Source organism: Sphaeramia orbicularis, chromosome 5, assembly GCF_902148855.1.
Source record: "Sphaeramia orbicularis chromosome 5, fSphaOr1.1, whole genome shotgun sequence".
Lineage (NCBI taxonomy): Eukaryota > Metazoa > Chordata > Actinopteri > Kurtiformes > Apogonidae > Sphaeramia > Sphaeramia orbicularis.
Genome location: NC_043961.1, coordinates 46,051,857 through 46,069,416, shown reverse-complemented (window position 1 = coordinate 46,069,416; position 17,560 = coordinate 46,051,857). Strand labels below are relative to the sequence as shown.

Below are 17,560 nucleotides of genomic sequence, written 5' to 3'. Positions count from 1 at the left end.
TTGAGTCCATTCATTCATGACTTAGTGTCTGAAAACAGCTGTCGAACATCACCAAACTTCGTGTTGACATCTCTTATGCTGGGATAGGCTCCTGCACCCTTTCCTGGATAAAGTGGTTCAGAAGATGAATGAGTGAGTGAGTGAGTGAGAGTGTATTTAACTGTATTTCTATAAGCACCTAACCCCGACATACACTACTGGTCAAAAGCTTTAGAACACCCCAATTTTTCCAGTTTTGTATTGAAATTCAAACAGTTAAAGTCCAATGAACAGGTTGAAATGGTACAAAGGTAAGCAGTGAACTGCCAGAGGTAAAAAAAAAAAAAAAAAAAAAAAAAAAAAAAGGTAAGGTTAACCAAACTGAAAAATAATGTACATTTCAGAATTATACAAAAAGGTGAACAAGAAAAGGGTTAACAACTTAAAGCAGTTCTGCAGTAATGGAGGTTGGTCAAGCTTCGAAAGTTGGTGCCACTAATTCCAACAGGTGTTCCAACGTTTCTTAATTACTTACAACCCCCTCTGTCTGCATAAAAGTAGTGTTGGAACACACTTTGGTACCATTCCGTTGTGAGCATTATTTGAACAGTATTCTACTGCAGAAAGTAGTGTGTTACTATAAAAATGGAAAAGAGGAAAAGGCAATTAACGATAGAAGAGAGACAGACCATCGTAACACTTAAAAATGTAGGTCTTTCCTACAGAGAAATTGGCAAGAAAGTCAAGGTGTCAGTAAGTCCAGTTTCCTTCACCATCAAAAGGCACGCAGGAACTGGGGGAAATACTGACAGGAAGAGATCTGGCAGACCCGGAGCCAAAACAGAATCAGAAGACAAGTTTCTGAGTCAACAGCTTGCGTGATAGATGACTCACAGGACAACAGCTTCAAGCACAGCTCAATAGTGGTCGTAGTAAGCAAGTCTCAGTTTCAACTGTGAAGAGAAGACTTCGAGTTGCAGGTTTGATCAGTCCATAACACCTTCTTCCAGTCTTCAGTAGTCCACTGGTGGTGTTTCATGGCCCAGACAAGCCTCTTTTTCTTATTTTGAAGTCTCAGCAATGGCTTTCTTGCTGCAACTCGACCCATCAAACCTGCAACTGGAAGTCTTCTCTTCACAGTTGAAACTGAGACTTGCTAACTACGACCACTATTGAGCTGTGCTTGAAGCTGTTGTCCTGTGAGTCACCTATCATGCAAGCTGTTGACTCTCAGAAACTTGTTCTTTGAACTGGATCTGCGCCCTGGGTCACAGTGGCTTACTGCACCGCTCTGCAAGCCACAGAAGGCGGCATTCATAGCCCATAGCATAGCTTCCTGCAGGGCACAATGTGGCGATGTGGAAGTTGGGGTTGGCATTAATGAAGTAAAATAAAATGACATTCACCAGCATTAAAGAAAATATAAACAACAGAAGAGTGCACGTGTATTACTTTTTGACTCGGACCTGAAGGACAGCATTATTCGGAACTAGATCCGAGGTCCATGGAGGTGCAGCTTGGTCTCCTGGTTCACTGCGTTTTACAGCACCTCCAAGCCCCACAGAAGCTGGGCTTGGAGGGCTTGATGTGGGCGAAGCAGGGCTTGGAGGTCGGAGCACGGCTTGGTTCTGAGTTCTGTACACGAAACTAGTTCCGTGATCCTTAAACGGAGCTGGTTCTGAGATCCTTAAATGGAACTGGTTCCAAATAAGCAGATCTGAGAAAGCTTATTCATAACCAGCACGGAACTGGACTTCTGAGGTCCATTTAAGTTAAACGTAGCTGGTAGTGGATGAAAAGCTTGGAGGTCTGTACTGCGGCTTGGTGTAACGGGTCACAGCAGCTTAGTGCACCGGTCTGCAAGCCCGCCGGAGCCGGCATTAGAAGCCTGGTGCCCGGCTTCCTGTGGGGCACAATGTGGTGATGTGGAAGTTGGGGCTGGCATTAATGAAGTCAGATAAAATGACAATCGCCAGCATTAAAGATAATATAAACAGCAGAAGAGTGCAAATGTGTATTAATTTGTGGGTCGGACCTGATGGAGAACATTAGTCAGAACTAAATCCGAGGTCTGTGGAGGTACGGCTTGGTCTCCCAGTTCACTGCGGTTTAGAGCAACTCCTAGCCCCACAGGAGCCAGGGCTTAGAGGGCGCTAAAGCAGGGCTTGGAGGTCGGAGCACGGTTTAGTTCCATGACCCTTAAACAGAAGTGGTTCCGTAAACGGAACTGGTTCCAAGATCCGTAAACAAAGCTGGTTCTGTAAATGGAACTAGATCCTTAGATGGAACTGGATCCTTAAACGGAACTGTAACGGGCTGAGTACAAAGGCTGAACCCAAAAGCAAGACCACAAGACAGACGTAAAGTCGAGTGTGTTTATTAGACACTTTAACAATGGGAAGAACACAACACAGAATAATTAATAAATCTGTGATGCCACCGAGTCCGGGGCTTGACGTCTGGGCCGTGAGTGGAATCAGCTGGCGACCAGCATGGCCGAGCCAGGAAAACCCCAACGGAACCCCAACTAGGGACAAACAAAGGGAGGTCAAAAAACAGGCCAGGTCATACACGGAGAAGCAGATCATAAGGCAGCGGTACATGGGGGACAGGCAAAAACTCACAGTCAGTAATCCAGGCACAGGGTCAAAACACAGGTAATCGGTGGAGGCTGAGGTGTCAAAGGGAGTAGGCAGAATCAGAGTTGGGTACACGAACCAGGTCAAAGACGAGCAGGCACAAACAGGAACGGGCAGAATCGGTGGTTGAGAGACGAAACGGGTCACAACGGGCAGACAGACTGACAGGATCCAAAAACGCTGGTAAGTGAGCACACAAGTGTAGAACACAAACTGGCAACTAGACAGGGGAAGACACAGGGTTTAAATACACAAGAGGGCGGGAAGACAATTGGACACAGGTGGAACACATCAGGGTGGAGTCAGGTAATCAGACATAGGTGAAACAATCAAGGAAGGGAAGTAAAGACACCAGACATAACACATGAGGGAAACTTAACAAAATAAAACAGGAAATGACAGACAACACAGAAAAGACAGACAAATCCAGACACAGTCTGGGAGCAGACATGACAGGAACTGGTTCCGTAAAGGGAACTAGATCCTTAAACGGAACTGGTTCCATTAACGAATATCTATAAATAAAATCCTTCATTCCCCCTGCAATTACTATACTGAATAATCTAAAATGAACATTTCACTGTTTTTTAACTGCACCCCTCCTCCTTTTCAGCATGATTGCACCTGAATGCTGTTTTAATGTTTTGGGGTTTTTTTTATGTTAGTGTTTTTAGTGTGTTGCTGTTTACAAGCCTGTCAAAGAAGAATTTCTGTCACTTGTGATAGACAATAAAGTTTATCTAGCTAGCTAGCTACTGTCCCATAAACCTTTAGTGTTACAGTTGTCAATGGAGCTCTCAAGCTTGTCCTTGTACCTTCATTTACTCTGTCGGATCACTCTTTATATCTCTCTGTGCAATTTTAATCCATTCTTCATCAACACTAAAAAATATCTCAGAATTGTAATACGTTGCATGACTCCGCTATTATTTTTGAGTTACATACAGACTCTTGTCATAAATGGCAAATGCTAGCAAACTAGCTTCTTGAAAGCAGAGTTAGGATTAGTAATGAGCATACATCCATGTCATCAGTGTACTGTCTTCTGCCATCTTCACCATTTGGCAGAACACCAACAGGAAATATAACTTTTTTTTTTATTCCTTAAGGTCTTGCGGTCTTGCTGGGGTTTTTTTTGTGTTTTTTTTGTGGTTTTTGTTTTTCACTTGAGCAATTAAATTATGGGTGTAAATTGTGTCTAGGGTTGCAGGGGGTGCTGGAGCCTATCCCAGCTACCTAAGGGCGAAGGTGAGGTACACCCTGGACGAGTCGCCAGTTCATTGCAGAGCTGACTTAGAGATGAACAACCAATCACTCTCACATTCACACCTATGGGCAATTTAGATTAAGTGCATGTCTTTGGATGGTGGGAGGAAGCTGGAGGACCCAGAGAGAACCCATCCCAACACATGGAGAACCTGCAAACGCTACACAGAAAGGTCCCTGGTTGGAATCAAACCCAGGACCTTCTTGCTTTGAAGTGACAGTGCTATCCACTGCACCACCATGTCGCCCGCTACTGATTATGTACCAAGTAACATATTACCGAAAATTGATTAGTAATGCCTTACACTACTACGTTATAGCAAAAGGTAAACCATTACTGTAATGCATTACTTTGTAACGCATTACTCTCAGCATTGGTCATGGGTTAAAAGCCAAGGGTCACTTTCAGTTACATGTTACATGTCCACATGTAAAATATACTGACAAAGTCAGTATATATTCATCTTCTAAATTTAAAGTGACTGAAGAACCTATTGGTGTGCATGTCTTTGGACTGCAGGAGGAAGCTGAAGAGAATCCATATAAACACAGGAAGACCATGCAGTCCACATCGAGGGAACCCCAGCCATTCAGCGCTGGTGCCAGACCCTGGGCTCCCTGGTTTGCTGAATGATAAATGTCAATAGTGCACACCATATGCAAAAACATACTGTCAGTAAGCAATGCTCTATTCACCATGCACATCAAACCGCTTACTCACAGATACGTCATCTGTGACATTCAGCTGGGCTCCACCCTGTGGACTGTAAAGCCATGAAAATGATTTGAGACTCATCTCATGACCCAGTTTGTGGTCAAAGCAGGAAAGTCAAGTGTATTACCTGAGGTTATGGTTATATTTGATATCATCATGTAAATACAGTATCTGTGCAGTATCAGTGTGGTGTTATATAATACCTTCTTCACAGTGATTATATTGCTTTCATGATACTCAATTATTTCCTCTAAGGTGTACTAATGTACTCAGATGTTTTTAAATGCTATGTGCATTGTTTTTCATAGTGTTATTTACTAACCTTAAATTCATTTTTATTACTCTTTAACATTAGGCTTGCTGGGTCTTCACATCAACTTAATGAATTCATCATCTTATGGACAGAATGTGTCGACGCCTGTCAGATATCGAGACTCTTACAGCACAGCTGTGGCTAAAAATGTGACAGTTGTGGCTCTTGGGCTTATAATCAACTACATCAATGGATCCCTGGTTCACACCTTCACAAAACACCAGGTCAGAGTTTGTTGTTAGTGCTTCTGTTGTTACCTCTGCCAGGAGGTATTGAGATCACTTTGCTTTGTGTGTTTGCATGTGTGTGTTTGCATGTTTGTTTGTTAGCAAGATAACTCAAAAAGTTATGGCCGGATTTTTATGAAATTTTCAGGAAATGTTGATACTGGCACAAGCAAGAAATTATTAAATTTTGGTGGTGATTGGGGGGGGGGCAGATCTGTCTTGGTGGAGGTCTGTGATCTCTGAGTGCCTTTCTTGTTTTTATAATTGTTGTGTCAAACTGTCACACTGTGACTGACTTCTTTCTTTTTCCCTCTTAAGATATTTTACATGAATCCTCGATACATCCTGTTCATCCACCTGGTGGTCAATGATATGATTCAACTCACCTCATCAGTCAACCTATTTGTTCTAAGTTACATTTTCTACAAAATTAATGCTTCCCTCTGTTGTGTGTTCATGACCTTTCTTGTTTTTACCACATATAACTCTCCACTAAATCTAGCCGTCATGGCAGTGGAGTGCTATATTGCCATTTGTTTACCACTGCGACATGCAGAGCTCTGCACTGTTAAGAGAACATATATTCTGATTGGCTGGATCTGGGTATTGAGCGTAGTGACAACCCTACCTGATGTGTTTCTCATTCTGGCAACAGAGCCTATACAGTCTTTCTTCTCTACAATTGTCTGTGCACGAAATAACGTGTTTCGACATCCATTTAGTATTTTAAAGAGAGATTTATCAGATATAATTTACTTGGTTTGTGTTTGGTTCACCCTCTTTTACACTTATTTCCAAATATTTTTTGCTGCCAAAGCAGCTAAATCAGCTGAAGGAGATGCAAAGAAGGCCAGAAACACCATCCTGCTTCATAGTTTTCAGTTAATGTTGTGTATGCTGACCTATGTCTTCCACCCAATACAAAAGGCTCTGTTGTATTTGTTCCCTAAAAATAGTATAAATATTATCTTTTCTTGCTATATCATCTCTCAGATCCTCCCCAGGTTTGTCAGCCCTATTGTATACGGAATACGAGACAGGACATTTAGACAGCACTTGAAAAAACATCTGCTATGGACTGTGAGACAAAGCATTTAACCTTGGACTGCAACCAATGTCTTAATAAAATCTAAATATGAATACATTTTTAGTTGTGCTGTTTTCATTTTCAACTGAATATTTCTGTTTTACATGTGGCTGAAAAACAATTTAAAATAAGTCAGGCCCCAACCCTCAAATGGATTGCTGATGTTGAGTGGTGAAGAGGTTAAAACCATATGTATATAATTTTATTTTATTTTTTCACAAAAAAAAAAAGAAGAGAAAAGCATTCTTTTAAACATCATTAGATGATGCATACAAATCAGAGTTATGCTTTACTGACACGTTACCTAAGGGAAGTCATGAAGGATGGCTTCACAGATAGTCTTATTAGACTGATAATTTTAAAATGTTTTCTCCAAAACTCCAGTAAGTGTCAATCTGCATGAATAAGGAAAAGGAACATATTAAAAAATGATAGCATCACACCACAACTGGGACATTTGTTGCTTTGCTTAATGAATATACATCTCTATGTGTTTATGTAAGAAATAGCAATAGCAGATACATAAGATTAAGACTGAGATTAAGATTAAGATATGACTTCATTGATCCTAACGTGGGGACATTTCACAAATGACAGCAGCAACATACTACAAGCAAGGGCAGGGAAAAGGCAGTAGGAGAAAAAAAAACACAAACCACTGAAAAATTAAATAAGAAAAATAAGAAAATTGGTATTTATATGAATACTTATACAAATATAGAATAAAAATTAAGTATTATTTAATATATAATAAGTATTTATATAAATCAAAGGTGTAAAAATTGACAAATTATCTGTAGCACAACTGATACATAAAAACCCCCAACCAATTTTTAAGATGATACCTTAACTTGTTGCTGCTCATCTTTGTGCCCATACAAACATCTGATATCTCTACCAGTCATTAAGTTTTAGTCACTGTTCTTCATTTATGAAAGAGGGTCCTCTCTGCATGTAAAGAGGCCAAGCTTCACAGGGCCACTTCAGGGCACTTGTGTTCAAATGCAAGAATCAACCTCAGCATTATGAAAAGCACCCAGATGTTGGAGAGCTGGGTGTACCACCACCAGTGCCATGATTCAATCTCCATTTTTTATTTCCAGCTCAGGCTCTGCCATTCAACTTTGCTCTCCTTCTCTTCAGCTTCTAGTTGAAGACAAGATAAGTGCATGTCATAGCCCATTTCACTGTGTAATCTTTTTTTTTCTTCAAGACACTTGGGCCAACACAACACACAGAGACAGCAAATAAACTCAACAATTTATTACACTAATAACAGTAAACTATAAAATTGCTAAAAGGAACAAATCAAGCATAAAACACGATAACCAAGAGGAATTAAAAACTATTTCACACTTGAAATTTTCCTGGTAAGATTAGTGAGCTGAGGACATAAAACGAGTAAATGAAGAACTGAATGAGTTACTTCATGTAACCTGGAAACAGTTCCTGTGCAGGACACAATTACTAAGCTTATAGCAGTGATTTGTTGTTTCAATGTAATGCACTTATCTTGACAGCCTAGGCTTCAATACATTTTAGAAACAAAGTCAGTTGACCCAGAAATATGGGGAAAGTATGGGGAAAGGAAGTGCGGTACAAGAAAACTAAAAACAAAAAATACAACAGTATTGGTTTTGCACGGAAACAAAACATAGAAATTGAAAAACATTAAACAGCTGTGTATGTTTTCCAGACACATTTCATAGAAGTTTCCTTTAACCCATAATGACTCAGAGCTACTTTTGTGGTAGTTCCCAAAATTATTTTATCTCTCTATTTAACCTTTTCTAAGTAATTTATCACCATTTATTATATTATCCTCTGTATTTTGTATTTTCACTGTAAATCATGTATTTTCCTATTTCATTTCCTGTATTTAATTTAGACATTCATGAAAGCTCAGAGTAAATTCAAAGGTTATTACATAAAAACAGAGAAAACTGAAGAAAAAATTACTTTTTCAGTAAAAATCTATCATTAACTGAACATAAACCAAATGTGTCCATCCACCGTCATTGATCCAACTCCATGGGTTTTACTGGTGAATCAATGTTGTAGAAGATGTCGATGTTTCTGCATTCACTACGGAGCCTCGAAACGTCCAAATGGGTCGTATCTGATGACCATGAAAAGATGCCAAACTGCATTTTACACCAATTACATTGATAGGATTAGTGGATCAACAGGTATTAAACAGTTTATATCAATAGATGGTTTAGATCGGCAGTGTCTCTTTGGGCCTTTATGGGTTAAATCACATCAAATACTAATAAGATTGCACATTGATTTGTCTGTCTTGTATTGAAGGACATGGTGGACTCTGAGGTGCACCACACATACAGGATGTAAACAGAATCCACTTCAAGAATAAACCATCTCATTAATACCATGACAGTTTTTTAAATGTACCTACACAAGCATGCTTTCACATACATATTACTGCTACTTTAGAAAACACACCATCATCTTCCATTACTTCGAGCTTGGTCCCATCTCATTTCTAAATGCTGCCACATTGTGGATAAACCTTGAAACTGAAGGTAAATGTCAAATGAATTGCAAAAAAAAAAAAAAAAGAGCAATGTAAACAAATTAATAAAGAACAGTTCCACTTGCTTTCTAACACCTTCACGACATATTTAAAATTTTATTTTAAGTTTTTGGTTGTTGTAGCTTTAGGAGGGATCCAGTCCTTTAACATCTGCTGGTTGTGTTACACACCCCGGGCACGAGACCTGTAAACAAATTCATTTTTTGTTCTGTAAAGAACAGTAAAGATAATCAGACACGCAACAGACCAAGTGCTTCCTTTACTCACCTCTCTTGTTCTTTGTTGTTACACATATGTTATGTAATTCATTCATTTCATTGTCAACGTTTTGTTCTTATTTATGTTTACATTTCCTAAATCAACCTTTTTCAATTGACATCTTTCAGTTTACAACATTTTCTTAACTTATTCAGAATCATTTGTTACAGTCCATGTTTCAATAACCATGAGAAATAATGAAGATATGATTCCTCCTTATACCTGGCCTTGAGCTGCTGACTATGATTAACTAACTGTGTTGGGCAAATTACTTTTAAAAAGTAATTACTTATAGTTACTAGTTACTTTCCCAAAAAAGTAATTGGATTAGTAACTGAATTAGTCCTTCATAAGTGTAATTAGTTACCAGGGAAAGTAATTATTGCATTACTTTTTTGAAAAACCTTCAAAACTGTAAAACTGATTTTTGAGCGGGTTTCACTGGCCAGTTGCAGAGAACAGAACAGCATACAGGGGTTGGACAAAATAATGGAAACATCTAACATTGTGACATCATAGAAGGTGTTTCCATTATTTTGTCCAACCCCTGTAGACAGGTACTTCATTTAAAGCTGCTGTACAGACTTTCTGCGTGATCTTGAAAAAGTCTCATTTTTAGATATATGCCTGATCATAGTCTGCAGTTTAAAATGAGAATATCAGCACCAAAATAGGTTACTTCCAAATGCTATTTCCAGTTTCCCTGGTCAAGTCGGACAAGACTGGACTGATTTTCGACAGACTTGCATCACTATGACAACAACACACCAGGTTCAGCAGTGAGAAGTAAGCTGAACAAGTGAGGAGTAAGATCTGTCCTTTTTCCTAAAGAAAGGGATTTCTTGGATTTATTTTATTGTAATGGTGTAGACTGGAGCTGGACTGGCACAAAGAAAAAGAAAAAGAAAGCTTAAAAGAGTGGTAAACCGGTAAACCTCTGCATTGCTTTGAACCGATGGATAGAACTAAGGGAGTTAAAGGAATGAAAACAGACCAGTTGGCCCTCTTCCCTCTAGACAGGTATAGAATGCTTCTGTTCTTTATACATATGCACTGAAACATTGTATTTGTCTGTAGTGGCAATTGGTAGCTCAGTCAAACATTTAGTAAACACTTCTGTGTTAGCCGCAGGGCTAGCTCTTTGGCATCGGTAATATGTTTTATTTGGAGCATTGTTTCCGTCACAAACTAAGGGCTTTGTAAGGTGAGACAAATGGTTCTGTATAGAGTGTAATGTTCATGCCAGGGCCTGGATACTAAACTGCCCTTCGGTAACAACACATTTGTAAAAGTAGAATACTGTGAATGCAGAAGGCTGAAGCAGCTAGCACTGAACTGCTAATGCAGAATGATGAAGATGTTGAATGATTGAAGTAATTTATGAAAATGCTTGAATACTTTGTGGAAAAGCTGGTGCAAATGTATATTATTAGGACATGTCTTAGAGCACTGGTCTGTGAGTAACACTCCGGAGCTCCAGAGTAAAAGAGAGGCTTAGAAGCAGGAATCATAGTCCAAAGTTAGGTTTAACTTTCATTTTCACGCCAGTTACTAAACTACACTACAAACAGACTTTATGAAATTTGCTTGTTGTCTCGTTTCAAATGTCTACTGACTTATGTTAGTGACAAAACAGTTTGCCAGTGAACTTTCCATCCTAATGTAGGTAATATAGCTAGCCAAGCTCTGGCTCTGGCTTCATTTCCTGTACAAATGCTCCAACCCTTGAGGGGGGAGGGGGCAGGGACAAATGGCAGATGAGTTTGATAGACATATCACCATTCAATCATTTTGACTGGGTGCTTAAATTGATTGGATAGTGTTTTTTCAGTCCTGTCCGTTCCACAGGTGACAATTTTTTTTTTAATTTTAGTGTTAGAGCATTTAATTAATTGGTTGTTATCGGGGTGTGAAGAGGACTTTAAGAAATATAGTAAAAAATGCTTGAGAGAAACATCTCCCACCCCACCTTTAAAGTAATGAGTGATGATGTCATGCTCATTATAAAGGTTCATGTGTTATACTGTCTCTCTTCAGTATCAGACCTCGAGTCAGCATTGAGATTTTACTTTTAACTGGCACTAATGTGTACACATCATGTTAATTGCATCACATAGACTACACCGCAGGATATGCTATCCATATCTATACCCAACGTCAGGCTTTTCGTGTCAGCTTGAGACAAACCAAATGGACATTGTGGCTACATACAAGGTACATCTGAGTTTTCTCTGTGAACTCAAATAGACCTTGTACCACTACAACGCTGCTTTTATATAACATCTTATGTAGTAAGTCAGTCTATTCTTCTTCTACTGTGCATTGCATTGGCATGATAATGTATTATGTAGTATCAGAGTATTCTATTGTTATATAAATATGTATGCTGTATTTTGTGCCATACTCTTATTCTCTGATTTAACTTTATGATTTATTAACACGTTGTGGGGATTCTGTCGATGGTCTGTCTATTCTGTCTATACTGGTTATGAACAATTAAAGTGTAATGTATACAGTGTTTTGATTAACTTAAACCAATATATATACTCTCCTACTCTCTGAAATATAAACCTGTAACCTTAAAAATCATCCATCTCATTTCAGGCACAGAGGATTTTTCCAGACATGAATTTATCATCTGTTAATGGTACTTTGAGTCCTTGGATCCCATCGGCGTTCTTCAGGATAGCTGTGACAAATAACATGATAGTCACAATCCTCTGCCTCTCTATAAACTATATCAATGGAACCTTGGTATACACCTTCAGAAAGCATCAGGTCTGAAATCAGATGTCTTCATTTATTTATGCATTAATGTGAAAAAGAGGAGGAATTTTTGTGGGTATAAAAAGGAGACTAAAGTGTCAGCATATTTCTGAAATCTTTACCCACATCTTCACTTGCATAGCTTTAAACAAACAGATGTCAAATGAAAACTGACTTGGCTTACTTTTTGTTTTATTGAAAGGAATGAAGTGTGTCCTGTTTAAAGTCCTTATGAAATGGCTAGTAGAGTGTTACTTTCTTTGCATATCTGTGTATGTCCTACAAAAACAGGAAATATCCTTGAGACAAAACGATTTGTAGTAACACCTCTAAATAATATCATATTCATCAAAGGTTTATACGTTGTTGTCTCAGTGAAGTTCAGAAAAAGAAAAGAGTTTAAATCTGCAATTTTTGTCCTCATATGGACATACATTGAAAAGGGAGGACGTGACATCAATCAATCAATCAAATTTTATTTGTATAGCATTTTTCATACATGTTACATGTAGCACAAAGTGCTTCACATCAAACCGCCCACTGTCTCGCAGTTGCAACTAAAAATAAAAGCAACATTGTAAAGCAATGTTTTAAGGAAGAGTTTAGTTAAAAGCTAAACTAAAAAGATAAGTTTTGAGTTTACTTTTAAAAATATGAACCCTTGCAGCGGACCTCAGGTCCTCAGGCATGTAGATGCTCTGCATGGGGGGGACACTTGAACACTATGAAGTAGATGAAACTAGCTCAAGTTTTATCTAACATTCACTTTTTTCATAAGCCTTCCCTGATCCAACATTAGGTTACGATTATAATATAGGCCAAAATGCTATTAGATTTCATTTGAAGGGGGAACATCTTCCCATTTCTGTGTTTAACCATATGAGAGAAACACATCCTAAATTACATTAGTTTCAATATTGTTTAACTGCAACCTTGTACCTAACTCTAAAACAGGCCATTGGAGTGAAATGCACATGAAAGCATCATTGACAACAGTCCAGAAATATCATATATAACAGTATAACACTGAGAGGGTTATACTATTAGTTATTTAACTGAAGGACAGGATCTAGCACCATTGTTTTGGTCCATGTGATTCATTTCAGGACAGTGACTAGTTCACATTAGAATCTGATATTCGACACATTTTAAATTCATAATGCAAATAGTCAGATCTGAGCAGTACATGTGAACTGGGTTCTAAGACTTGCAGTGGGAATGCACCCACAATATCTTTTCGTGAGTAAGTCATAACCAACCATAGTCAGTCATAGCTCTGATTTTAAAGGTGGAGTAAACTATTCTGATCAAGTTGTTGTCAGTTGCAGGGAGTATGGTTGGTCAGCTATTGAGTGTGTGTGTGTGTGTGTGTGTAGGTGTGTGTGTGTGTGTGCGTGTAGGTGTGTGTGTGTGTGTGTGTGTGTGTGTGTGTGTGTATTTGCAGTGTAGACAACTTTGACCCTCTGTAAAATATTATTCCAGCCAGTCTTTCTTAGGAGTTACTCACACTACAGAGAGTACAGTAAGTTAAGTGATGTGTGTTGTACACAATGTTGTGCAATTTACTTCCAAGCTGTAATACATGACAGATGACTTGTTACTGTTATTTAAAAGTAATTCCTTACCTTACAATATTACTGCCTCAGAATTGTAATAACTCCTGTATTACTTTTGAGTTAAAACAGACTGCATTTTTTTCAACATTTTACATGTTCAAACAGGGAGTGCAGCACTGAGGACACTGGTAGATAAATCCACAACTGATAAAGAATCCTAACTACTCATAGAAACATTAGTTTACCTTGTCATTGCTGATCACAGGGAGCATCCTAACTAGCTTCTTGAAAGCAGGGTTAGGGTTGGTAATGAGCCATGTTGCAAATCCACTGTCTTCTGCCATCCTGGCTAAACACCAACAGGAAATAGAACTTTCCTGCTGCATTTTTGATTCCTTAAGGTCTCACAGTTTTGCTGTTTTTTTTTTTTTTGTTTTTTTTCCATTTGAACAATTAAATTTTGGGCAAAAAGTGTGTTGTAACGTGAGCGAACATGCACTGAGTAAAATATTACTGAAAATTGATTAGTAATGTTACTAAGTTACAGCTACTAAGTTGCAGCAAAAAGTAATCTGTTACTGTAATGCATTATTTTTGTAACATGTTACTCCCAACACCGGTTGTATATAATCAGTTATATGTTTTCTATCAGTATGTTCAGAACAGAGTAGTTTTAAAAATGTAACCCTTTACTTCCGAAATTTATTAACAGTTGTATCAAAAATAAGTAAGGTAAGTGATATTGTTGATTTGAATATAGCACACACAATAGCTATGATGTAAATTAGTGACATTATTGTTGTCTAAATTGGCATAATAGTAATTAAACAAGTTTTCCAGTCTCAGGTACGTAGATTATTTTATTGATGCTGTTACTGATCAGTTCTTCCAGTCAACAATCCAAACAAAACCATGATCCAAAAATCTGTAGAAGGTCATGAAACTATTAATACTGTTACAGAAACAGGCCACTGAAATCGACCCTTGAATGTCAGGGATCAGAGATCACCAGGAAACATATCATTAGCCTCATAGCATAATCGCCTAAGTCATACTTTTGGCCAAATTGCGATATCTGCATAACTTTACTCTCCTAACACTGATTCATTTTTCATCATTGGCTATGAAATATAATAATGATATTGGATTAGATTTCCATAGCGTTTTTCAGGGCACCCAAAACACTTTACATTATTGATCCATTATTCATTCACTCTCACATTTACACTCTGGTAGTGGTAAACTACATTCGTAGCCACAGCTGCCCTGGGGCAGGCTGACGGAAGTGTGGTTGCCAGTCCTCCCCTCCAACCACCACCAAACATTCACACGCACTCATAACCCAGTTTGAGTGACACTGGAGGACACAACAGCACATGACTAGGACAGAGCAGGATTTGAACCAACCCTTCAGTTATTGGACGACCTGCTCTACTTCCTGAGGTTAATTATAAGGCTAATGATTTGTACATTCACAAAGACTGATGAGCTGTTGAGCAGCGCCTCATTACAAAAACAGTAGAATATTAAGGTAAATTTGTGACAATAGTCTAAAAGGGGATAGTATAGGCAATCATATCAGAAACAAATTATCATGTAATTTTTCAAGCAAACTGTAGTTACTTATAGCTGAATAGCTGACTTGACAAAGCAACAAAAGAATACTTTGTTTTGATGTTTCATTATTTTAATTCCACTCACTGTACTAACTTTATCCTCCAGATCTTCAATACCAACCCACGTTACATTCTGTTCATCCACCTGGTGATAAATGACATTATACAGCTGGTCCTCTCAACATCCCTCTACATCCTCAGCTACGCTTTCCGTACCATCTATGTGCCAATCTGCCTCATTCTGCTGGTCGTATCCATTCTCACCACTCTCAACACCCCTCTAAATCTGGCAGCCATGGCAGTCGAGTGCTACATTGCCATCTGCATCCCCCTCCGACATGGCCAGATCTGCACCATCAGGAAAACGTACATTCTAATTGGTTTGATCTGGGCTATGAGTTTTGCTTCCATCCTACCAGATGTTGTCATTCTTTTGGCCTCAGAGCCCCTGCAGTTTTTCTATTCTAGGGTGGTATGTGACAGAGATCCAGTCTTCTCAAGTGCCTACAGCCGTAAGAAGAGGGATATATCACACATTATTTTTCTTGTGCTGGTATGGCTCACACTGCTCTACTCCTACTTCAGAATTCTGTTTGCTGCCAAGGAGGCAACGAGAGGAATGAAAAAAGCCAGGAAAACAATTCTCCTCCATGGTTTTCAGCTGCTTTTATGTATGCTCACTTACATACGACCCATGTTTCTAGCGGGCCTTTTCCACTTTTTTCCCACTCAACACCGGGCCATATATTTTGCAAGCTATGTCATTATCAACATCTTGCCACGGTTTATTAGTCCCATAGTCTACGGGCTAAGAGACCAGACCTTCAGACAACATGTAATAAGATATCTACTCTGTAAAGTGAGCATAAGCTTCTAGATAGTTTATTTTCTTCAGTATTTGAAATCCAAAGATAGCACAAATATCTTCACATCCTAGACTTGTCATGACAGCAATTACAGTAGCAAATGTGGTGTTTTTTGTTTTGCTCAAAGTAATGTGGAGTCAGTTTGGAGGTTTCTTGTCCGGTGATTTGAGGTGTTGATTTTTGCTTGCAAATAGGCCTTGTAAATGTATAGTATGTGAAATGTAAATTCAAGCCAATCATGACAAATGTCAAACTAGAAAGAAATTTTTTCCACCAATGTCTTATTGATATGATGTTATATTATTACTGTTAGCAATGTGTGCAGTCCTGGTTCATCAGTGTGACTGTTACGTCAACTTATGCTATCATTCAATATGGCATCCAGTCATGGAAACTTTCCCCAGTGCAGTGTCCAAAGTTCTAAACAGTCATGAATCTGTGCAGTTCCATGAATACAATTCTTTCAAGAATTATTCAGCAGTGTATATTACATAAAATCAAGTCAAATCATAAAAATGAATATTCTAATTAATAGCATATTAGCTGTCTATGTAGGACATATTAGGCTACATCATTAAAGTGCAAATATGAATTAGAGCTGCCCCCTGAAAGTTTTTTTAAACAGAAAGTCTTCAAGAGGGAGCATTTGAACACATCATTTAATGCGTTGTTACAGGGGCAATTCTAGGATCTGACCATTGGGGGGGCTCAGCCCCCAGGAAGCAGCTGACATCCATTCTTGACAAAGAATTATTAGGCTATTGAATTTAGTCCAGCTTTTAAATGTCTTAGAAAAGCTAAAGATTTTTCATAAAATCAAAAGAATGTGTGATAATCCAACCATGATCTATGTACAAGTTCCACTGACATACAATCCACCACAAGATCAGCCATTTCACCAGATGCACCTTAAACCTGTGATGTATAATATTAATGATTAATGAACAATGATCAACTTTTCTCCAAAACTAGTGAATTTAAACTGAGGAGAAGGCTCAACTGACCACAGCTGTCTATTATATTGTATCTCAGCTTTTTTGGCCTGTTAAGGGGTAAAAGACCAAACTGAACTTTAGGCTATTTTGGGGCTATTTCTAAAAGCCTATGCCTTCTAAATGTGATTTAGTACTGTGTACATATGATATGGAATTATGTGCTGTCCATGGCATGGAGGAAGGTAGGTCATGTCTCAATATACACTCCTTTTCCACCAAAAAGAACCTGGTGCTAGTTCGGTGCCGGTGCTAGAGCCAGTGCTTAACTGGTTCCAACCTGCTGCCTCCAAAGAAATGGTTTGCTTTTCCATAGGCCAAGAGCCGAGCAAAGTCAGAGTCGCGTCATTACATCATCGTAAAACGTGATCACATGACTGGGTCTGGTGCCAGAGACGCTCGACCAGAAGCAAGCACTGCTCTTGTGTTTACCAACCTATATTCCAGTCCACAGGCGAAAAACACAAATATTCACTCTGTAGTGTTTCTGATAAACATAAAAATGTGGGTTTCTATACGTAGAAACAAAGTGTAAGGATAGTCTGTAAACAAATAATTAGTGAGGAGTATAGTTACCCAAGTTTAAGTGAGGAATAGGAAAACACGAACAAAATTAACTTTATGCATGTAAGTGGGTTTATTCACACTGAAGTAAAAAAAAAAAATAAAAAGGTTGAAAAAAAAATTCTTTAAAAACTTTACAAAAGGGAAGAAAAATCCAGGTGG

General features: G+C 38.5%; 2 protein-coding genes across 2 annotated transcripts; both read left to right on the top strand.

Annotated features, from left to right (window-relative positions):
• The first annotated feature begins 2,412 nt into the window (after window positions 1–2,412).
• LOC115419941 (odorant receptor 131-2-like) lies at window positions 2,413–6,237 on the top strand. Its single transcript, XM_030135013.1, has 4 exons — window positions 2,413–2,591; window positions 3,821–3,866; window positions 5,005–5,136; window positions 5,458–6,237. Exons 1-4 carry the CDS (start codon window positions 2,413–2,415, stop codon window positions 6,235–6,237), a joined length of 1,137 nt encoding a protein of 378 aa, XP_029990873.1.
• Window positions 6,238–11,663: 5,426 nt separating this feature from the next.
• Window positions 11,664–15,853, top strand: LOC115419940 (odorant receptor 131-2-like). Its single transcript, XM_030135012.1, has 2 exons — window positions 11,664–11,816; window positions 15,083–15,853. The coding sequence occupies exons 1-2, from the start codon at window positions 11,664–11,666 to the stop codon at window positions 15,851–15,853; spliced, it is 924 nt and encodes a 307-aa protein (XP_029990872.1).
• Window positions 15,854–17,560: the final 1,707 nt, after the last annotated feature.